Source organism: Phyllostomus hastatus, unplaced genomic scaffold (genome assembly GCF_019186645.2).
Source record: "Phyllostomus hastatus isolate PE091 unplaced genomic scaffold, TTU_PhHast_1.1 phas_scaffold_1066, whole genome shotgun sequence".
Classification (NCBI taxonomy): domain Eukaryota; kingdom Metazoa; phylum Chordata; class Mammalia; order Chiroptera; family Phyllostomidae; genus Phyllostomus; species Phyllostomus hastatus.
In genome coordinates, this window is record NW_025334004.1 from 29212952 (window position 1) to 29236467 (window position 23516).

Genomic DNA, 23516 nt, shown 5'->3' on the forward strand with positions numbered 1-23516 from the left:
GTGGTGAAGAGGGCAGCCTCCAGCATACACCCCCACGGCCACAAATGCTGGGATGTCTCCGAGTTGGGGGCCTGAGTCTAGACGGATACTTGGGGGCTGAGGCTCTGAAGACTGGATCCCCCTGTGGGGGATTGCTGCTTGGGGTGCTGGGGCTGTGGGAGGGTGATGACGACAGCTGAGGAGTGGGTGCCAGACCCCTTGAACAACTGGGCCATCCCCAAGGACTGTTTAACATTTTTATGACACCCCACTGGGAGTTGCTTCCTTATTCATAGCTTCGGGGCCAGTGGGGAGCCTGGTTGGCTGGGTGTCTGCTGGTGGCCAGGGGAAGCGTCCCAGGGCCTTGGGGTGGGGCTTTGAGGCCAGAGCGGGGTGGATCCAAGCTGGTATCTCAGGGGTAAGTACTTCTCTGGGTCCTTCATGGCCAGGAGGGGTCTCCTGACCCTTCAAGGGAAAAGGGGCCTGTGTTTCCAGCCTCTGTACAATGGACATCTTATGTGCCCATGCCTCTGAGAGAACTTCATTTCTTTTGTCGCCTGTGCCCAGGCCAGGCCAGGCCACCTCAGGAGGAGCAGGGCTGGACTGGACGTGCCAGGGAGACTAAGGACAGTGTGGGGTGGGAGCTGTCCCTTCCGGAGCTGCCACCGTCCCTTGGCGAGCAGACTCTGGCCGCATCCAGCGGTCTCGTTGGCCGAGGTCCTCCCGTTTTCCCCTTCCGCAGAGTGCTTCCAGTTGTCGGAACTGGGTTGCGCTCTGGTGTATAATTCTTAAAGTACCTATACCTTTGCTGGCATTGACAGTTGGAGAAATGGGGTGGAAAGTCTCAGGTGACTTTCTCCTTTTCTCCGTGAGAGTGGGGAGGGACCTCGGTTGAGCCTCCACGTTGCGAAGTCGAGGAGTCTGCGGCACGAGGAGCTGGCCTCCCCGTGTGCGCCTCGCCCCGTGTCACGGAAGGTGGGCGCCTGCCTCCCTGTGCAGGGGACGCTCTGCTAGCCCCTGGGGGCTGCCGTGTGCTCCCGGGCTCGGCCAGATTCTGGCGGCTTTGCCATCAGCTCCTGACCAGGTGTGATGCTTCTCCATACTTCTCTTGTACTTTGGGTTTTAGATCGAACGCAGTTGGAATGCAGGCAGGGCCGGTGTCTTGGGTGTGCCACCCATGGGCGATCCCGCTGGGGCCCTACGCTTGGTTCTCTGCTAGGACCATCTTGGAATTCTTAGTTGCTTTGAAATGAGGGGTTGCCACATTCTCGTCTTGCGCTGGGCTGTGCAGATTCCCCAGCCGGTCCTGAATGTGGGACAGTGCATTAGAATGCCACTGATTCCATCGGTCTGCTCTGGGAGCTGATTTGAATTTTGGGAACATGCTGTTCCCTGCGAATAAAGGAGGATTCATTTCTTTTCCCTCGAATACACAGCGTTCTGTTTTCCAAACGAGCTCTGCTCCTCAGCTCTGGTGAGAAACTGGATTGTGTGATTGTTGTTGCTGGAAGCGAGGGCTGGGTTGTCAGTCCTGGGTCCTGGCCCTGCGTTCTCCGGCCCGGAAGTGGGGAGCTGTTCACAACCTCGGGGGCTGCTGGGGGCTGGAGGTCGGGGGGTAGAGGGCTGGGACCTGGAAGGGGGGGCCACAGATGCAGGGCAGAGAGCCCCAGCTGGGCAGCCAGAGGGATGGGGCCGGCCCCCCGCTGCCACCTCTGCCTCTCGCCGGCATGAAGGCTGTCTTTCTGTCCACGGGGGCCGCGGGGCGGGGGGGACGGTGGGGGGTGGGGGACGGGGACGACCCCACCCTGGGGGCTTGCGGGAATCATTAGAGATAACGTTCATTCAGTGCCTTGCCTGCTGCAGGACACTTGGCAGCTGCTCCGCAAATGAGAATTCTTATTCTTCCTGCTGGTGCGATAACAGGCCGGAAGAAAGCGGCTGTGCGACTGCCAGGGGTGGCGGAGCGGGGCATTTTGGGGTGTTTTGGAGGCCTGGTGAGAGGGTGGTCAGTGTGGAGAGTGTGGGCTGAGTCCTGGGAGGGACAGGTGGGGAATCAGAGCCCCGAGGTGCACTTACCAAGTAATCAGATCCCCACCACTTAGCATTTGTGTCCCCACAACACAGTTCACAACAGTCATTTGAAAAATAGGCCCTGGCTGGCGTAGCTCAGTGGATTGAGCACGGGCTGCGAACCAAAGTGTCGCAGGTTCGATTCCCAGTCAGGGCACATGCCTGGGTTGCAGGCCATGGCCCCCAGCAACCACACATTGATGTTTCTCTCTCTCTCTTTCTCCCTCCCTTCCCTCTCTGAAAATAAATAATCTTAAAAAAATAATTGTTAATATATTTTAACTTCACTATTTGATGGCCGCAGTGACTTACAAACGGGACATGTGCTGTCAGTGCCGCCCAGCCCCTTGGGTCTTGGGGTCGCATTGGACACAGTCCCCCCCACCCCCACTTCAACACTGGTGTCGGGCCGCACTTGCTCTGTTTCGCAGTGGCCACCAGAAATCCAAGTTCACAAAGATGCGGAATCCTCGAAAGGACCGAAAAGAGATCTGACTTTGAAACTGAGCCGGTTCTCAAGGCGTCTGAGATGTCAAGTATCACCCCCTGTATCTCCCCAGGGCATCTGAAACATCCTGCAAGCTTGCTGGGGCACCCTGGGGTGCCTCGAGGCCGAGTTTGAGGACCAAGGCATCGGGACCACCAAGACAGGCTTCTCTCTGCTTGCCGCCTCTCGTCTGATCTGCACCTGATGTTTTTGCCCCAGAGGCGGGAGAAGCAAGCACACGCTCTGATGTGTGTGAAGCATACACCCCATGTTGTGCTAAATCTTCGATTCACGTCGGTTCCTTGTGATTTTCCGTGTTCACGTTTCTTCAATGAGGCCACGTGTGTCCAGCACTTACCGTAGGGCCTGGCGCTCTTCAGCAAACCCTTGCGAATGGAAGTGTCCATGGATCTGATTTTGATAATAATTGTGGGAACTTATCAACACTGTGTGTGTGTGTGTGTGTGTGTGTGTGTGTGTGTTTCTTTCCTCCTGTAAGGACGTTGCTGAGCATCGTTAAGAAGTATCTTCTGTGCAACTCCAGGGACGCTGGGTTCCAAGGAAGCTCGTGGCGTTGTGTGCTGGGCTAGTGGTTTATTAAGAGGAAAAGCGAATCATTTATTATCTTTGGATGGAATCCTGCCAACTTAAAAACTCATAAAATTATAGGACATGTTGGCTACTCTTAATGGGTCATTTGTTGTGTTTAAAACCAGCAATGATAAATATTTATTAGGTAAGTGGAAAGCTCTGTCGAAATACCGTGACTCATTATTTTATTAATCCTAGTTATTCAGACTTTCTCTGTTTAAAATAAAAATCACGTAGTATGTTATTCGGTTTTCTCTTTCTGAGAATTGTTTTGGATATCATAGGGTCTTTGCTTTCCACGTACATTTTAGAAATACCTAATTGATTTCTGTAAAAACTGCTGGCGTTTTCATTGGGAGTATATTGAATCTGTAGATCAGTTTTGGAAGAATTGGTAACTTCACAAGAGGGAGGCTCCTGACCCATGAGTGTGGTATCTCTCCCATTATTGAGGTCTTCCTTAGTTTATTTCAGCAGTGTTTTGTAGGTTTCAGTGTTCCAGATCTTGCACATATTTTGACAACTATTTCCCTAAATAGTTAATATTCTTGATGCTATTATAACTATTTTTAAAACTTCAGTTTTCAACCTTTTTATTGCTAATACATAGAAGAGCAGTTGATCGTGTATATTGACCTGTTTTCCTGTGGCATTGATAAACCCGTTTATCCTAGGTAGCACATTTATATGATGCTTCGAAGCTTTTTCTGTAGGGGCCCTTATGCTAGTGGCAAATAAAGCCAGTTTTATATTCTTCTTTCTAATTTCTATGCCTTTATTTTTTTTGTAGCCTAATTATCCCGTCTAAGACTTATAAGAATGTTCAATAGAAGCGGTAGGAGTGGACGTGCTTGCTGGGTTTCTGTTTCTAGGGGGGAAGTGATCAGTCTGTCACCGTGCAGCACGACATTAGTGTTAGGTCTTTACTGGTCTCTGTTATCCAGCTGAGAAAATTTCCTTTTATTTCTAGTCTGCAGACTGTTTATTAATCATGCATGGGTGCCCAATTTTGTCAGATTTTTTTTGCATCTACTGAGATGATTGTTTGGATTTTCTTTTTTAGTACAGGATGGGACAAAAGTAGGTTTGTAGTTGTTCATATGGAAAATAACATAATTAATAAATAGTAATACAAAAATAAATGGTGTTTTGTGTACTCACAACTGTAAACCTATGTTTGCCGTAACCTGTATGTTAATATTGTGAATTACATTGTTTGGTTTTCAAATATTAAACCAACTTTATTTATCTTTTCCTGAGATAAACCCTACCTGGTCATGATTATTTGTTTTTATTATATTGCTGAGTTCTGTTTGCTAAAACACTTAAGGATATTTGGTTTATGTTTATGGTGGACATTAGTCCACAGTTTTCTGATGCCTTTTGTCTGGTTTTGTATTAGGGTAATGCTGAATTCCTCTGAGTTGGGCAGTGTCCCCCCCCTTCTATTTCTGGGAAGAGTTTGTGAACTGTTAGCATTGTTTTTTCTTAAACGTTTGGTAGAATTCACCGATGAAGCCATACGGGCCTGACATTTTCTTTGTGGGAAGTTTTTTAACTGCAAATACAATTTATTTGATAGATACCGGATCGTTCGGGATAAACGTGTCTTCTTGAGCGAGCCGTGGTAAATTATGTCTGTGAAAGACGTCTGTCCATTTCGTCCCAGCGGTGGAATTTGTGCGCACACGGTTGTTCATGACACCCCCTCATCTGACTGCCAGTGTCTGCGGGATCTGTAGGGGCGCTCCCTCTTTGAGTCCCAACGTGGGTCTTTGTTTTCTTTTCTTTCTTTTTTTTCATTAGTCAGGAATGTAGCAAATACCTTCCTTGTATGTCTCTGAATTCTGAGTTGCCAGCTTTCTGTCAACGGCAGGCCACTCCTGACCGCCAGCCGACCCCAGCCTTCTGCACACTCACGGAGCTGCAGGGAGGGCCCGGCCTGGGCCCTGCTCGAGGCTCCCCGTCCGCGTCACCTCTGCCACATCCGTTCTGGCCTCCGTGAACCATCCCCTCACTCCCTCGAGGGAGTTCCAGTTGCCTTCTTCTGGGGCAGGCAGGTTGCCCCCTGGGAGTCTCAAAATGCACTTGAGCTTCAGTCCAGACTGCTCTGCTGAGCCGCCTCCGTGTCTTCCTTCGGCAGGGGCTGCGGGGTGCTCCTGTAAGCTGGGGAGCAGAGGTACCTGTCCAACCAGGAAAACCGCTACCACCCGCTTCCCCTTGGTCCCTGCCTCTGTGTGGCTGGCCGCGATGGCCCTGGTGGCAGGAGCCTGCAGGGTCTGCATGCATTTGCCAAGGTGGGGGGTGGATTCTCTAGACACCTTTACCTCTCCCTCGCTTTACCTCTCGCGTCTCTGCTGCACCACGGAGGCATGTGGTGCTCACACCTGTCCACAGCTGCCTACGGAGCAGCACTTTGACCCACTCTTTAAAACAAGATTTTTTTTTTAAACTGCATGGCATGACTTGGCCAAACTCTTCATAGAAAGTAGCTCATAAAATCAGCCTCCAAGATACACTGAGGGAGGTGTTATCATCCCGTTTTATGTGGAGCATTAGGTGACCTACCTAAGGTCACACAGCAGGTAAGGACTGTGTTCTGAGACCAGAGCTTGTGCTCTGACCCGCTCTCCCTGGGCTGAGTGGCCCGGATGCCCCAGCCCTCCATCCTCCTGCGTCACACAGAGCCAGCCTTGGGACCGTCCCTGGGAATTCTTCCCCTCGGCTGACCCCTCTGGAGGGAGGACGGTGGACCGGCAGGAGAGAGCAGGGCCGTGGGGTCAGCCAGGGTTTCTGAAGACCCTGAGACAGCAGCGGCTTCCTCCCTAGTGTGAGGGACGGGCGGGCGTTCAAGGTCCCGGGGCAGCACTCCCACGCCGATCCGGGCCGCTCTCCGAGACACTTGCCTTCCTCATTCTGAAGTGGCACCGGGAGAAGAAAAGCGCTTCCTCTCTGGTTTGACGGGCTGCCCATCTGCGAACCATTAGCTGGTGCTCCCTGCGTCCGGCCGCTTCTGTTCCGCTTGGCGTTCCCATTGACACCAGCTCGCCGCGTGACGGAACGGAGGTCACGGGTCGCTTTTCCGTCTGAGCTGCACGACTGAGGCTTGTCAGGCAGCTTTTCTGGGTGGTCCGGGCTCCCACGGCCACGCCTGTTTGTTCATCTGCACAACCTGGAGGGTCCTGTGCCCAGTGCCCGACTCCTCGAGCTGTTGCCTTGCTGCGGCACGTTGGGGCAGGAGGGAGGGGGCGGGCCCGGATCCCAGAGTGTTGCAGCTGCAGTAGGCCGCCCGGCTCCTTCTGGGGGCACTTGGCCCCATTTCACAGATGGGCAAGTGGAGGCCACCCAGCAGACGGAGGGTGGAACCCGGGCCTCCTAGGGTCCAGGCTGCTGCCCTCTCTGCTCTCCCAAGCGACAGACCCTGGGGCCACTTTCTCTCGTCTGTGTGAGAAAGCAGCTAGTTCTCATTTGGGCTGGAAAAACCCATGTGTAGGCTCGCTCCCGATGTGGGCAAATTCCCCCGTGCTTATTCGGAAGTCAGACAGAGGAAGTGACTCCATGGCCCCGAGTGGCAGGGTTCTCACGACTGTCCTTCCCACGAGGGTCTCAGGTCTGCGCTTCCCCAGGGGTCGCTGGTCTGGCTGGATTGCTCCTGCCTTGGCCTGTCCTGGGAAGCGGAGCTGAGGAAACCCAGAGGGCTTGCCTGTAGCTGTGTCTGGAACGTTCCCCAGGTCCTGGGGTGGGAAGGAGTGTTTCCCTCCCTCGTTTGTGTCCCCCACTGGAGAGGTCGGGGAGACGCACCAGTTAGCCACAGCTGCCTGGGGAGCTGGGGGGATGACAGAGACACGGGAGCCAGCACTGAATTTAAAACTGGTGCATTTGCTCAGGTCCTCCCATTCTTGATACCCTCTTCTAAGAAAGCTGAGTGTCTGTGGAGAAGTCATGAAAGTCTGTGAGCCTCAGTTTCCCTAAATATAACATGGGAGCGACGTCCGATTTTCCAGTTCCGCAGGAAGAAGGGAAAAATTAGAATAAGGTAGCGTGTGAAAGGGCTGGAAACAAAACCGATAAAATCGTGCTGCCGTGACTTCGTTGAATCGGTTGATCCTGCCCAGCAGGGGCAGAGATTTCTCTGCACCCTGGAAGAGCACGCTCTGCAGGAAAAGCAGATGGCGGCCCTCCCAGAAAGCAGCCCCGAGCCCAGTGGCCAGGCCAGAGAGCGGCCCTTCGTGCACCGGGGTCTCCCTCTGCTGTGGGACGCTCGGGAGGGGCAGGCTGGTCCGCGGGAGGTCCCCGGGCCGGTGCTACTGAGTTGGGTCAGTGAGGCCCCTGGTGGGGACGCACAGCCACGGCAGGGACTGAGGAAGCCATCTCCGCGGACGGGGAGCCCGTGGCAATGCAGTCCTGGGAGCCACGGAGCATGTGAAAATGTCCCCGTTGTCACTGACGGCCTGGGTCGGGGGTGGCTGCACCCTGGAGGGTAGGCAGGCAGGCATGTGTGTGGGTACATGAGTGTGCATACATGGCTGTAGGTGTGGGAATGTGTGTGTTTATTAGTGCGTGTGAGTATAGGTGTGTGTGCACGAGTGTGTGAGCATAACAGTATGTATGTGCGGGTGAGTGCGTCTGTATGTTCGAGTAGGTATATACATGTGTGCATGTGTTTCTATGTGTGTGCGAGTGTGTGGGGGTGTGCCGGGGACACACAGGCCCTTTGCTAAGTGAGGGGCAGTTTTGCAGGCCAGCGGTGTGGCTTTGGCCTCCAGGCTCGCGCTGCGCGAGCTGCGTGCGACGGCGGGTGGGGGGTGAGGGGCAGAGACGGCTGCTTCTCAGGCCATCCCGTCTCTTTTCCTTCTACCTCCTACCCCTCCCGAGTCAAGGCACAATGTGCTAAAACTGAATTACTCCCCAAATGGAACAAAGAGACGAAAATACAAGTCCCAGTGTAAAGTTCTCAGTGGTGACAAGCCCGGCGTTCCTCTGAAATTGCTGTAAAGGTTTCCGGAAGCTTCCTGCCGGGTTCTGTGCGGGGCCACGCGGGGTTGAGAGCGGCGGCGGAGTCCCGGGTCCCAGGGGCGAGCTCTGTGCAGTGTGGGGTGGGGCGGGGCGGGCCGTGCTGGGCGGGCTGAGGGGACAGGAGGGAAAGCCCGTGGCTCTCAGCCTCTCTCACCAGCCTCGAACCCCTCCAGCCCGTTGGAGCAGAGAGACTGGCTGAGGAACACCAGCAGGGGGCAGGGGTTTGGGGCCAGAGTGAGGTGCTCAGGTTGCGCTTCCAGGGCCACACCGCCTCCGCCACCCCCCCCCCCCCCAGCCAGCAAGACGGGTGTCCTGGGACCCTGTGTCTCCCTCCGGGAGCTCGTTTCTGCATCAGATGCCCTGGGCGTGTGCATCTGCGGGTCGGCCTTGCTGGGAGCCCCGCCCTTCAGCGTGTGTTGGCTTCGTCTGGAAGTAGCTTCACGCGTGCCCACCGCGTGCAGGTGCCGCACTCTGGTGCACATTTCTGTACAGAAACGTGTGCTCCCTCGGCGTCTCTCTGTCTTCCCTCCCCAGCGGTTTCAAGGCCCCTGCCCCTGTGCCCTTTGGCCCGGGAAGTCCGGGGTCGGGACGAGTGGTTAAGGTGCTCAGAACACCGCTCTGGGGACGCACCGTGGCCTCCCCTGGCCTTGTGGTCGCGGTGGGAGCTGTGCCTTTGAATACTTTTTCATGTTGTCTTTGAAACCTGTGACATCCGGTGGCTATTGCGTCCGGAACAGCCTCCGCTGCTGGGGGAGCCGGGGGGGGGGGGGCGACACTTGGCGAAGGGGGTGCCATGGCGAGGCGGCCCTGGGGTGGCCCGCGTGGAATAACTGGTGGAGGGTCCAGGTATCTGCCGGCGCCTCCGGCCCAACGCCGTCCCGGCGCAGCTGCCGGAGGAAGCACTCCAGGCCAAGCGGCCATCCCCGACGGACACTGCTGTCCTCTCGGGGTGGGCGTGTCCTCCCCAGCCGGCAGGACTCGAGCCACGGAGCCCGGGTCTGGGGTCTTGTCCTCACTCCCCTCCAGGTTCTCCCAAAAACCTCGGACACCCCCCCCCCCCACCCCGGCCCACCCCGTCCGTCCTCCAGGCGGCTAAGGGTCTTCTCTGTGCTTCCGTTCCCAGGGCAGGACGACCCCCACAGCTTGCGCCATAAGTACAACTTCATCGCCGACGTGGTGGAGAAGATCGCGCCCGCCGTGGTTCACATCGAATTGTTCCGCAAGTAAAGACCGGGGTGGGGGTTTCTTCCTTTTTCTGCCGCGTCGGAAGCTTCCAGCAATACGTGCTGCCCGGGGCAAGCCGTCGGGGCTCCTTCTGGGCCCCTTCACAGGGTCAGAGTCACTGAATGTACCCCCAGCGGGGGGGGAGAGGGTTTCTCCTGGAAGATGTGCTCCCGTTTGACTGTGGAAATCTGCATTCCTGACCCAGAGGTTTGGAGCGCCTCTGGCCCTGAAGAGGTTCCCGTAGCGTATTCTCTAAGTGGAATTCCCTTCGATGCGTATAAAAGTCGGCCTAACGTTCCCTCTTAGAACGTTAAAAGGAGCCCCAGATGTATCGCGACGACGGCTGGGCGTGGGTCTCCGCTGGGGACCCCCTTCCGCAGCGCGGGGAAGAGTGCGTTTCCAGGTGCTTCGGGTTTGACCGGCTGCCCTTCTGCTTCCAGGCTTCCTTTCACCAAGAGGGAGGTGCCGGTGGCCAGCGGGTCCGGGTTCATCGTGTCTGAAGATGGGCTGATTGTGACCAACGCCCACGTGGTGACCAACAAGCACCGGGTCAAAGTCGAGCTGAGGAACGGCGCCACTTACGAGGCCAAAATCAAGGACGTGGACGAGAAGGCGGACATCGCCCTCATCAAAATTGACCACGAGGTACGTGTGTTTGTCCGCCACCTGCGGAACTGAGTTCTCGGGCCCGCAGGCTGAAGCTTGCAAAGCCCGGAGAGGCCTCCTCTCCTCTGGGGACAGCAGTGACCCTGGACTGAACCAGGCAGATCTGGGCCAAAGGACGGCAAGAGGAGATGCTGGCTGTTGCCTGGGGTGGGGGAGGGGCAGGGGCTCCTGGAGGCTCCTATAACAAATAAGCAAGCTGTGAGACCAGAGAGTTTTGGAAATAGTGTTGTGCATATTTATAAAGCAAAACCACGGTGTACAGAGGAATTGTAGCTAAGCAGTGGAAATTGAGTCTCCCTTCCATTCTGAGGCAACCGTTGTTGCAAATTCGTGCGTTCTAGGTTTGAGGACAAACCGGGTCTCCCAAATTAGGTTTTTGCAGGGTACTTTCCTCTGTTTTTAAAACAACACTCCATACTTAGGAAAGTTTGGGGAACCTTGAATTCGAACAAAGCAAGTGGGTTTCTTCCTTATAGAACTTCCCGGAGCTTTTGGTATGCTAATGTGCATATGACTGTTTTGCAAAAGGCATACCCACCAAATTGGAATGATCTGAATATGGGATCTTTTGGTTTCCCTCCCTTCCCACAACTGAAGCACGGTGAGCTCCATTTGGGAAATGCTGTGTTCAGACATGGTTTGCTCTCTACTCAAATATCATCCTTGAAGTCCCTTTTGCTCTGTGGGTTTGTTTAGCGAAATCTTCGTGCCTGACATGAAACCCGGCTCTTCCTAGGCACCAGAAATTCCCGCTCGTCGGAGGGTTGGTTGATTGCGGAGGTCTGGCGTGCTGTGTGGCATGCGCCCAGTGAGATGCGCTTTCTGGTTTCTTCCCACCCTCGGCCTTTTCCCGACTTGGTCAGGAAGGAGGAGCCCAGGGGGCGGCTGGAATCTCGCTGCTGGCCAGGGGAAGATGGCAGATGGAGAGCCCGGAGGGTCTTCTTTTCCAGCTCTTGGCGTAGCTACCTGGATGTGGGTGGGCGGTGAAGCCCCGCCAGGGTGGTCCCGCACAGGCCGTGTCTGACGGCTCTCTTCCTCGGGGCAGAAACGGCTCTGCCCCCCGGTGTAGCGAACTGGCCCCTAGCAAGGTGGCGATCGTCTGTTATTTCTGTTGGGTCACTGTGGACTTGCCGGTAACAACGAACCTCTCAAAGCGTGCTTATTGGTCACCGTATAATCCTGGTAACGTCTATTGGATAAGCTCTAATGCCCTTGTTTGTAACTTCCACCTCACCTCCTCCGCCAGGCAGGCCTATTCTCCCCATTTGGCAGAGGAAGAAACCGAGGCTCAGGAAGCTGCCCGAGGCCACGCCGCCGGGCTGTGGTGGAGCCACACAGCCTTCTAGGTCAGCCAGGCTGCCGCTCCGCAGTCGCCCAAGGCCACAGCCGCCCGTGCGATGGCTACGGCCGGACTTTAAACCAACCACAAGACGGCTGGTCGTCCCCATTTAGGGACACTGCTAGGAAGGTGTCCAGGATGTGGTAGTCTCACCGGATGGAGGCGGGCCAGAATAGCACATCCTGGGGCCCCACACCAGGACCAGGACGCGTCAGCTCCACCGAGCCCTTGGGAGGCAGCCAGCCATCGGGGAGGGCTGGGCCGGGCCTGGCGCTGGCCTGGGTGCTGCGTGAGCTGCCCTCACTGAGGGGTTGCGCACAGGTGGAGTGTGTGGGTGTGGCCCGCAAGGCTGCTCTGGTGGGGGCAGGGTGGGGCTTCTTCTCAGATTTGGAGCCCAGGTGTAGTGCGAGCAGGTGTCACCCCTGGCAGGCCCCGGCAGGGTAGGAGCAGTCTCAGCCGTCCGCTTTGCGTAGTGGCTCCTCCGACCCGGCTCCCGCTGGCTGCCCTGGGGGTCTTGCTCTTCCGCCCCCAGCCTGCGACTTGAGATGTGTTTCCAGCCGGAGAAAAAGGGGCTTGACAGTTGAAAGGTGAACGAAGGTGGCTTTTTGAGATGGAATCGAAATGAAAGGGTATGAAATTGCAGACACCCACACTAGAGACTGGCTTCCACGAACTGAACAGCCTTTTTTTTTTCCCCGCTGGTAGTAGTCGGAAGTGGGGAGAAGGCAGACGCCTCTTCCAGCTCCTGCCTTCGCCTTCCGTGGCTGATGGGATGATTTAAGAAGGAGGGCGTGTGCAGACTGGCCTGGAATGAGGCCTCCCTCCCCTTGGCGCGTACTCGGGGTAACAGTGTGCGGGTCGTGGACGGGGCGGGGGCCTGCCTGGCGTGAGTCGCTCTCGGGAGTGACAGGAGAGAGGAAACGGGGCAGGAAAACCCAGAGGAGGCAGCACAGAACCAACCAAAGTTGGGCTTGAGGGTTGAACGTGATTCCAACCGGTGCTTGCCAGGTGGGGCCACGGCCCAGCCTCCCAGAGCCATTGCTAAGGGCCCAGGGAAGCGGCGAGACCACAGCCCTGCCCCCGACAGGGCCCAAGGGCTACGTTGTTGGCTCCTCATCTGGGCATGTTTCTTCCCTCCAGCATCGTGATTTCGCTTGAAGGGATCCCCGTTACTAGAAGGGGCGTTCGCCCCACGTTCAGTGACTGGAAAGGACCGTGGGCATCTGTTGTCATTGACACTTGGCCAGCGGCTGCCCTTCGGGAGCAGTGGCCAGCATTTCCTTTGGGGTCTGCTTCTCCCCTCACTGGCGGGACCATCAGTCACGGTGCCCATGAGCAGCCAGCTGACCAGGCAGACCCTCCCCGGCGGGTGGCCGCTGGTTGTCACCCACACGAACACCACGTGGGTGCAAGCCGGTGCAGCTCCCGCGGCCGAGATCCCCGGCACTGTCTGAGTGCCGGCCCTTTCTGCACCCGACTTGCCTCGTTTTTCTTCCATTCTTGGAGTTCCCTTCGCATCTCCAGTAAACCCCCCTGGGCTCGAGGCTGCCAGAGACATTCTGGGCCTGTGACCAAACAGCGCTTCTCCTGGCTTCTCCTTGCCGGGGAGACACATGCGCGCCGGCTCTCCCCGCTGAGCCTTCAGCGGGGAGAACTTCTGGACGCAGCCAGCGGGCCCCTCTTGCCTGGCCAGCCTCCCGCTGCGGAGTCAGGGGAGGGGGTGGCCCCCGGAGGCTTCCCCGGAGGAGCCATCCTAGGGTCTGGAAGGGTTTGGGACTCTGTTTCCTCAGCCCCCTGGAAGGGTTTGGGACTCTGTTTCCTCAGCCCCGGCGGTGGGAAAGCCTGCTGCAGGGGGGTGGCGGGGGGAGGGGCGCACTGTGCACACAAACATTTTAATGGGAAGCAGCTTTGAGGGCAAACTAGTTCAGCTTCAGATACAAACTGTTTCCAAATGTGCTCAGCATGACACTGGCCGCGTCTGCAGAACATTTTCACTCCGTTTCCAAAGGCAAGCATTTTGTCTGTGCGGTTCCCCCGCCCCCGTGTAGTTGAGAGAGAGATACAGGCGGGGTGGGGGTGGGCGGGGGGAGGAGACCTCTTGGCTCGCTTGAGGGCAGAGTATGAGGCAGAAACACTGGGAACGTCCCGAAGAAGAAGGTGAGAGGGGAAAGGGGCTCGTGTCGCAGCTGTGTCCCCAGCTGTGCTGATCGGCAAACACACAGGAGAAGAGCACCCCCTCCCCCACCAACCAGTGATTGCAACACTGAGGTCCTGTCCTGTCTGTCTGTACACAACCTTCGACACATTCCCCACAGCTCTCACAGAGGGCGCTTGACCCCTCCCTACAGGTCTGGCCTCACAGGGTGCCCCCCTTGGCCCCCTCCCTCCACGCCTCACCCACCCTGCTTAGCCGCCCCCTCCTCTGTCGCCTCCCCACCTCCCCGTCACTCTGGGGACGTATAACCCCTGAGACACTCGCCTGTCACTGTTTAATCCCTCCTCACCTCCTTATCATAATTACAGTTGACTTATTTATGTGTTGATTTAAGTTCGTCTCCGCTGCTAGAGCGAGGGACACGCTTGTCAGGTGGTAGGTGGCCCCAGGAGGTACTGTCCCAAGTGTGAATGCCAGCGCCCTCTGCTCGGAAGGAAGCAAGCCCCCCTCCCCAACCCAGTGCTCCACTCTGTGGGTGCAGGGGGCAGGGGGGCTGCAGGGAGAAGGCGCCTGGCTGGTGAGTGAGGGAGCTGCTCTCTGATTGATTTTCAGATGAGATGATGGGGCACCAGCCAGGTTGCAGAAGGGCCCCCCACACCACCCCCACCCCACCTCCCGCCTCCCACCCCTCTCTCCCTCCTGACTCCAGCCAGCCCTCCTCGCTCCCCAGGGCTGCCTGGGGTTTGGACGACAGCCGGCAGAGCCGGGGCTCCAGCAGCTTGTGGTCTTCGCTAACTCAGGGAGCTGGCGAGGTGCTGAGGCTTCCTGTGGGCGCTTTTCCCTGACGCCAGCAGCTGGGGGAATATTTGGAAGCAGCCTTGTTGAGGCTTAGGAGGGGGGGTGTTTTTTTTCCCTCAACCCCAGACTGGTGTCTGTCCCTGGCCCCCTTTTGGGCCAGGTACCACCTACAGACCTGTTTGAAGTGGCTGAAAAGTGAGACCTGGGGGGGCCGGGGCGGCTTTGTTTCCAGAGGGTCCTTTTACTGCTGAGCTGGCTGCGGGGGCGGCTCTGTGTGCCCGGTGCCTTTCACCTAAAACACCCCTCACCCCCCCACCCCCAGGGGCAGAGGAGCAGGCTCTGGTCTCCTCTGGGCCTCTCAGAATGTGGCTCTTTGTGGGGGGGCGGGATTTGCCCTGAGTTCTCTGAGCGGGGAGGGTCCAGGCGTCCCCCAGGCGTGTCCTGGGGGGACGGTGCTGAGACAGAGAGTGGCCTGACTCAGGCCAGCCCTGCAGCCGGCTCCCCTCAGACAACCTGGTTGTGAGAAGGCGCTGACTAAGCGCCAGCTCATCCAGAAGCGCATCAGGTAACAGAGGGCCTGCTCGGGACTGGCTGCCCGTCTCCCGGCCCGGCTCCCCTCGGGAAGAGCGTACGAGCCCCACCCGCCGGCCCCAGCCACCCTCTCGTCGTGTTTTTCCACCTTGTTCCCACTCCTCCCCCCTCCCTCTGTGCTGATCTCGGGGTGTCTCTCTGTCCTTTCTCTCCCCAGACTTACAGAGCTGCCGTTGCATTGGCTAAAGGTGCCACAGACCCTGTGGCTGCCCCCAGGCTCCCATTACCGTATTGATTTTTACCATTTGTAGGGGGCGGGAATCTATAATTCATCAGGCAGCGGGGACCCAGCTGGGGGAGGGGAGGCTGCTCCGCTCCGGTCCAGGGGCAGAGCAGGACGCCCCGGCTTCCCGCTGTCCCGATGGCATTCCCTGTGGAATGCGAAAACGCGTCGGTTCCCCAGACCGGCCAGGCCAGGCCCTTGTGTGTGTTCTCTGGCCCTGGTTCAGGAACTCGGTTGATTGAAGGAAATTCTTTGGCGCTGTTTTTCTCTTAATATGGTAATGCCTTTTTTCACTCGGGCACTCTCTCTTCAGGAATTGCATTAACGCTGTTATTTATGGTCCTGGTAAAAGCAGTGGCCAGGTTGGTGGCTCTGCATTTATAGGTGGCCCATGGGGAATGTGCGTTCTGTCCTCTTCACGGAGGGGGACGTGCACTGGTGCCGCTGGACAGTTTGGTGAGTGGGGAACGGTGTGTTAAGAGTCCAGGGCTGGCCATCTGCGGCTTGCAGCCCAAATCCTGTCCTCTATCCGTTTGTGTTAATAAAGTTTTATTGAAACACAGGCACATCCATTCCTTTAGGTAGAGTCTATGGCTGCTCTCACCCTGTAACAGGGAAGGTGAATAGTTGGGATGGAGACCACATTTATTTATTTTTTTGGCCTTTCACAGAACAATTTGCCAGCCCCCCTGGGAGACCCTTAACACCCTGTCCCGGAGCTGCTGAGGGTGCCGAGATGTAAATATGCTCCCGAGACCCAAGTGAGGCGACGCCTTAGGTGACCAGAGAGGCTAGTGCCATTTGCCCTGTCTCTCGGGGGCATGGCGCACCTCGGCTGCGGCTGCTGCGTTGGTTTTGCTGGGTTACGCAGAGAGAGGCCTTCGTCTTGCCCGTGTGCGTCTGTAACAACATAAATTTAAAGATGCCCTGCAAATTATTGTCCAATTTTATTTTAATTTTGTTTTATTCTTATGGATTCTATTACAGTTGTCCCAGTTTTTCTCCCTTCGCCCTCCTCCATTCTGCACCACCCCCGCTCCCACGGCCCACCCCACCCCGTTGTCCAGGTCCCTGGGCCACTCGTACACGTTCTCTGTCTGGTCCCTTCCCCTTCTTTCCACCCTCCCCCCCACCCCCTTCCTCCGGCAGCTGTCAGTCCGTCCCCCGCACCCATGTTTCCGGTTCCGTTTCGCTCCTTAGCTTCTTTTGTGGATTATATTCCTCCGGTTTTAAATCATAATGATCTTCTGAGGTCTGGTCTGCTCATTCTTTCCCTTGCCCTTTATTCATTCACAGATTCTGTCAGTATTAATCGAACCTCTCTTTTGGCTGAACAGGGCGTTAAGCGCTGAGGATGTATCAGCCACAGGGACGCGCCGTTCAGATCACCGTCTGGGGTGGGAAGCAGGCGAGTTGGAATACACGCGATGAGTGCAGAGAAGGAGGGAACAGGACGAGAGGTCGGAGGCACGGGGTGGGGGGCTGGGAAGAGACCCCTGACAGCTAGGGTAGGTGGTGACAGTGCGCTGACTGGAAGGAAGAGAGAGCAAGCCCGGCGAGGGGAAGAGTGGGGGATGTACATCCTTAGCCGGCCTTTTCTGCCCGGCCTGGAAGACCCGGACCTTGACCGAGGGCAAACCTGTTTCCCAGCGAGCCCGTGGGAGCCTTCCAGAGCACAAGCCGTGTGCCCGTGCGGCTGGTCCGAGTGCTGTCTGCCCTCCTCACTGGTCCTGCGTCTTCGGGGTTCCCGGTCACAGCCCGGGGAGCTCCCGGGTCTTACCCAGTCTGTCTCCGGAGAGTCCACAGTGCCGAGGGTTCCTCACGAACCGACCGTCCACCTTTGTTCACGGCAGGGTAGATCCCGGTTCCCAGAACCGTGGCAAGGAAGAAATAAGACTTTCAGGTGAACTGAGGACTGAGTTTCCTAGTGAAAGCGCTCGTTAACAAGTTACTTTTGTTAATTGAGGCTCCAGAATCTGATCAGGAGAGCACATGACTCATAGTGTTTTCCTCTTTGCTTTGGCTACCAGGCTGCTCATAGAAACCTTCGGCCCTGTGGTGAGAATGTTCTCTATGGCCCCATTTTATGTCATGAATGTATATCAATTAACTTCTTTTACTATGCCCCGTGCCGTGGACCATTCAAATTATTTTTATCTAGCGGAGGTTGTATGTATGTGTAAGATTTTTAGAAATAAAGTAGAAAGGAGCTAGATATCCTGGTGAGCCTCTTGGCGTGCGGCCCAAGCTCCAAGTGGCCACAGGCAGCGAGGAGCCAGTGCGCCTCCAGCCCAGCAGACTCGGCGCAGCTGGGGCATGGCGGGCGCTGAGCCAAACAGAGAGAGACCGCAGCCCTTCCTGGCGGGGCTCTGGTCGGTGTAAGCCATCCCCCTTTGCTCCCCTGAATGCTGGGCCAGCAACCTTGTGGACAGCTGGAAACCAGCCTGCCCCCAGAGCATACCCAGGCTGAAACCCCCGGTGCGGCTGGCCCCCGATTCTTGGCTCACCCCACGTTTAAAATCCTGATGGAGCTTTCAAGACCTGATTTGTTGACTCTTTCATTATTCACGTTCGTTGACTCTTATAAATATTTATTGGCCGAACACGGTTGTAGCAGCAGCAGCAGCCAGGATGACGTCAGAGGGTGGAAGTGGGCATCACAGGGGCTGACGTAGGGGGGAGACAGACGTTAGACTTGATGGAGACAATGTTTTGTCGCCTGTGGGTGCCCCAGAACATGCACACGCACTGGCCATGGTGCTCTGACCTTCAGCTGTTGACATTTGGCGGTTTGAGGAGCAGGACTCAGGGAGCGTCAGCGAGGCCCACACGCCTTGCTGCGGCTCAGAGGAGACTGAATGTCGTGGCGTCCGTACACAGGAGGGGACGGCTGTTTCGATTTTTTCACTTGCTCTTTCTCTCCTCCTTTTTCATTTTTGCATAACCCTCCTCTGTTCTTTTTCTCTTCCTTTCTCCAGCCAGCTCCCTAGTCCTCCGTTCTCTCCCACCTGAACCCCTCCCACACCTGTCACTGTCCCCTTCTCCTACCTCTGGTCTGCCACCGTAACATGTCAACTGAGAAGACGGATGGTGGTGATTTGGTCCCTCCCCCCATCCGGTCTCTGCGTGGCCACAGTGCAGGTCCTTCCTGCCTTGTCCTCTCGGCTCCCTGGTCTCGCCCACGGCTCACCTGCTCCGTGGAGCCCCCCTCCCTGGGTCGTGACCTTGCCCTTGTTATCACTGATGACTTCCACCCTCTCTCATCTGGATCCCAAGCATCGAACTCTTGGCCCACAACCTCCTCCCCTGGCAAGGAGGCTTTGTGGATATGTGACGCGGGTACCCCCGGGCCCTGTGCTCAGAAGGGCCCCCTGGTTGAATGTTCTGGGGTCACTGTCTTAATTTGTGCCTTGTCACTGAAGTCTCGTGAGACCATGGAGTGTGTGCTGGGGGACGGAAGCCTCGGCTCATGCCTTTCTCCTCCTGCCTCCTTCCCACCTCCCCGGGGTGGGTTCTTGGCCTCCAGCTCCCTGGCCGCTGAGAGCCCCTGGCCCCAAACAGCAATCACTGTTAGTGCGTCCTGGTGAGGAAGGAAGTTGTAATGCCCTCGAGGTTGTCTGTCCCTTGTGGGTTGGGGCCTTTGGGCTGGGGAGATGTCCGGCTTGTCCTCCCCACCCCCGGCCGGCCGTGCAGGGGTCTGTGCAATAGCTGTGGGTCAGAGCCCTGGGTCCTGGGCCCCTCGGTCTGCACCCACTCTGTGAGCATCTGTGCCCCAGGGAGTGCGACGCGACATAGCAAATAAAAAAAAAATCAGGACAGCTTAAGAGAGAGAGAGGCGTGGAAGGAAAGGAAAAAACTTTGTATTTTAGTGCCTCTGCTGGCACTTCAGTGCCTTTATTGGCATCTGTGTTTTTATTTTGCCCTGAGCCCTGCAAATTCTGTAGCTGCTCCTGCCCTCAGTAGCTCAGCGCCAGCAAACCTCCGCCTCGCCTGGGTCCACAGTCCACGGCTCTGCTCACCCTGCCAGCCCTCCCGGGCTCGCTTCCTCCCTTACCGGGCTGGTCACTGGCTCGCAGACCAGTCCTAGGTGCCGACACCCGCCTTGACTCCTCTGCGGCCTAGTGTGCTTCTCCTTAGCAGACTGGCAAGTTCAACGGCAGTGCCCCTTGCTGGGCATGGGGGACGTGCTATTTTCCCCATCGCATATTTTTTCAAGAAAATGAAAGGTTACCATAACTGTTTCCAGAAGGCGCATTGAATCACTCTGTTGAGTCACAGCCAGTTGCTGCACCATTAGCCTTTGAAGCAGACCCTCAACACCCAGGACCAGCTTGGAAGCGAGCGTGCTGGGCAGCTGGCGGCGGAGGCTGTGGCTTCTGCAGATTCAGCAACAAAAATATTTTTGTAATGGGAGCGCTTTCTACTTTTCAAAGAAGAGAAAGAGGCGGTGGACTTGCCTCGTTAGGTTAAAAAGAAAGTTGCCAATTTTTCCTTTAGCTCCAGTGGTTTGTTTTATTGCTCTTGTCTTGGGGCCTGAGGGGCGCAAGGTCGCAATGAAATGAGCACTCAGGAGCTGGCAGGCCAAGCCCCGAGTGGCCAGAAGCTGGAACGGGGGCGGGCCCCGCTGAGGCAGCATCTGGAGTGTTCCAGGAAGCTGTAGGCGTCCTCAGGGGTCATCTGACCCTGTGCGGGAGTCGTGCGAAAGATTTACTAGGGACTCCCGTGCCTGTTTTGATCTTGCCCGTTGAACTGCTGTCTGCTAATAGGCTTTTTGGGAAGTCAACCAGGTCTTCCGGAGAGAACCCTAACTGTCAGAGTGGGGGGTGGCCTTTGGCACCCCCGGGCTCCACTCCCGTATTCCAGAAGCGGTGACACCAAGACCCACAGAAGTCCACGAGGCCCAAGGTCACGGGGTGAGTGAGTGTAGGACTGAGACCCAATCCAGATGCCTGCTGCCTGGGATGGCGTGCTCCCGGGACACGCGTGTCCCGGTGCCGTCATGCGTGTGTGTGCCCTCGTTTCCTGTCTCCATTCTGCACCACCCTCGGTGGTTCCCAAGAGGAAGCGGAAGCAAGCCATGGGCCTGGGGGCTGTGACTCAGCTGAGCCCAGCTTTCCTTCCCGGGGCGGGGGGTGGTTCCAGCCGCTGCGATTCAAGGCAGCAGGAGCCGCGGCCACACATAGAGCCCCGGAGGCAGGGCTGCGTGCCGGCTTGCCTCCACGCCCAGGCCCGGGCTTGTCAGAGGGCACCTGAGGCTCCCGCCGGCGGAAGAAGAGCATGGCCCCGGGGCTGCAGGAGCTCAGCTTCCTGTGGCAGGCCTTGCCTCAAGTCCCCCATCGCCCTACCGTGTGACGTCTCTGCTCCCCGTCCCCTGCCCCTGTGGCCCAGGCCCGGCACAGAGCAGCTCTTTCTTGCTGGCCAGCTGTGCTCTGAGTGTCTGGGCCAGTGGGCAGAGTGGGCCGGAGACAAGAACACCCGGAACGGGAGCACAGAGGACTCCAGTCCTGGTAATGCCACCGCCCAGCTGTGGGGCCCTCAGTCCCCTGGGGAGGGGGATGGGCACGGGGCTTGTCCCATCTGTCTCCTTGTGAAGGCCGAGGGAATGACAGAGCCCGGGGCACGCAGAGTGTGCGTGCGTGGCCTGGGTTCGCCTGTGGCTCTGCTGGGACCGCTTGTGCCCTGCTGACCGCCACTGGAAATCGGAGGCCACCACTTTCTTTGGAAGCAGACTTCTCCTCTTGCCCCCAGCCCCCCAAAAACCCGCATGAAAGCATACTTACTAGAGCCCTTTCTACACATCGTTAGGTGTTAGGGTCATCCCTCTACAAAGAACCAGTTCCCCCCAAGTTTGTTTTAGGTTCACTCCTGTCCCACCCATTTCTAAAGCAGGCAGACCCTGAGCCAGCTATGGCCGCCACGGGGCCAGGTCCCCTTGCCAGTGGGCGGATGGGGGCAGCCTCGTGCCTTGTGGCTGGCCAGTGACCCACGGGGAGGAAGGTGCTGGGCCCTCCTGGACCCTCTGCCCTTCTGAAGAGACACACAAGGTGAAGAGATCTTTCCTTCCCCTGGGCATTGCCACGTCTTTCCGTGATGCCTGGCATGGTGATGGCCGTCTCGTGACCATGAGAGCAGGCCAGTCAGACAGAAGGAAGGAGCCTTCTCTTCTGTTGTCCTTGAGCCTTTGGAGTGACTGGCCCTGGCACCACCCTGCCCTTGAAACTCCCTCGTGGTTACCCCCAAGTCATTTTGGTTGTTGATCTCTAGTTAGCCCTTTTGGAAGATTCTGGGCTGAGCTGACCTTGGAAATGGAGACTTGGACGTTGTCTCTTTCTACTGCCGTGCACCCTGGTGGCTTGCGCGGCTCTCTGCCCAGGAGACAGCGAGCCTGGGAGGCACGGGCCGGTTTCTCTGGTCTTGGTGTTCACCGAGCCAGGTGCTTCGGGGACGCTGGGTGAGAAAGTTCCCTTTGGGGTTGGCAGTGCCCCCAGGAAGACCACCACCGGCCGGGTCCTCGTTTGTTGTAATCTCAGTGAACGCCAAGAGCCTTCTTTAGTCTGACCAGCCACCAGCCTCCTCCAAGTTTTAGCATTACATCGGCCACACAGTTCTCATCCTGCCTGCAGCTAGTGTTCAGGGGTTTAACACCGACCCGGTGAGTCTGGAGTCCGCGCCCGGGACTTCTGACACCCTCCCCAGGCTCTTTCTCCATCAGCGGGGGCGGCAGTCGGCTGACAACTCAGGTACGAGGAGGGGGGGCTCGTGTTTTCTTAGTAAGCCTCGTTGGCTCTGTCGTGAGGGTGTCGTTCAGCAGCAGCGAGGACTCCCAGAGTGCAGGGTGCAGGGGGTGGGGGTGTGCACTTCAGCCCAGAGGACCCTCTCCTCTGCTGCCTCCCAGGCTCCCCGCTCTCACGGGCACGAGGGTGGCCTGGAGGACTGGGCTGTCCCTCGTCCTAGAAGGACTTGGGCCAGTCCCGAGCTGCGGGCTTTCTGGGTGGGGCCTGGGGGCTCCAACGTAGCTCTGACGCAGAGCCCGGAAGCTTGGCCTTGGCCACGTCGTCGGAGCTTTCCCAGCTCCCTGCTCTGATGGGCTTGGGCTTGCGTTTTCATCCCCCCAGGGGCTGGAGCAGTGGGCGTGGGGAGAGGGGCCCGGGGCCTCCTTCTCCCAGCGCCCCCTGCTCTTTTCAGCTGTTGGGTGGAGTAGGACGGTCTGCCTTCCGCTTCAGAGGCTTGCGGCGAGGCTCCGGAGAGATGGCAGCGAGGCTTGGGAAGCGGCTGTCGGGAGGGGGACTGGCACCTCCAAGGGGGCTGGTGGCCAGGGCTGCGCCAGAAGAGCTCAGGCGGCGCCTGCAGCCGGGAGCCTGGGGGCGCTTTGATGCGGGCGGTGCAGGCACCTGCCTGCAGACCGCCTGCAGACGGTCTCACCGGGAATGAGTGGCAGCGTTTCACGTGGGCAGGTCAAGGCCCGGCGTGGCTTTGTGCTTCTGGCGGTACCTGCATTTCATCTGCCCGCGTTCCCCCGTGGAGCGTGTGTCTGTCTAGACAGCTGGGGAGTCAAATGCTCAATTGCTGCGCAGGAACTCGGCCAGCCGACCTACAGCTGCATTGAGCAGACAGGCCCGAGGTGAGGATGGGGGCGCAGAGTGAGCCCCGCTTGGCTCTGGGACAGGTGGGGATCCCCAGAGCTGGCCCCCAGAAGGCACTCCGGCTGCACGCAGAGCCATGAACCTGGCCAGGACACGTCTCTGTCCTGTGTCACTCCTTCTCGAAGGCTCCTACTTTGAACCCTTAGAACTCTGGGTCGGCACATCCTAGGAGAGCAGGCCTCAGAGCTGGGGAGCCTGCCTGCTCGTTCAGCCAACCGCTCATTGGCTGCGAGAAGTCGCTCCTCCGAGCCTCAGTTTACACGTCTGTGAAATGGGGGGAAGTGTGCTCCATGCCCCCAGGTGGTCATGGGAGTGCTTTGTCATCTGGGCGGCCAACGGTTCGTTCCCTCATCTCGACTCAGGCTTCCTGTCACGCGCCTTCCCTTGTTCCGTGTCTACTTGCTTTTTCTCGCGATTGTCCTTCGTCGTGGGTGAAACGTTTAGGTGAATAAGAACTCGCACGAGGTGAGGCCTGGCGCTGCCCACTGGCACAGCTTCGGCTGACCGGCCCTTGCGACCTGACTTCCTCCTCTGCGCTCAGTGGAGATGGGTTTTCAGGAGTCTCTGGGCTGCGTGGCTGATGTCCACTCGTCCACCTCCGCGTGGTGGCCTGAGTATGGGTGACTTCGCTGCACTGGGGCCACGCTCGTCCACGGGGTTCCCTGGGCACCCCCGGAGGCCTGGCCCTGCCCGGCCCGCGTGGCCGAGCAGCATGCGGGCCCTCGCTGCTCTGC

At 57.7% G+C, this 23516-nt stretch overlaps 1 protein-coding gene across 1 annotated transcript in view; it reads left to right on the forward strand.

Annotated features, from left to right (window-relative positions):
* Positions 1-23516, forward strand: part of HTRA1 (HtrA serine peptidase 1) — a 47502-nt gene that overhangs the window by 13816 nt on the left and 10170 nt on the right. Inside the window, exons 2-3 of the mRNA XM_045854598.1 lie at positions 9267-9366; positions 9808-10012. Of these exons, the coding sequence (XP_045710554.1) occupies positions 9267-9366; positions 9808-10012 (305 nt within the window). The remainder of the gene's footprint in view (positions 1-9266; positions 9367-9807; positions 10013-23516) is intronic.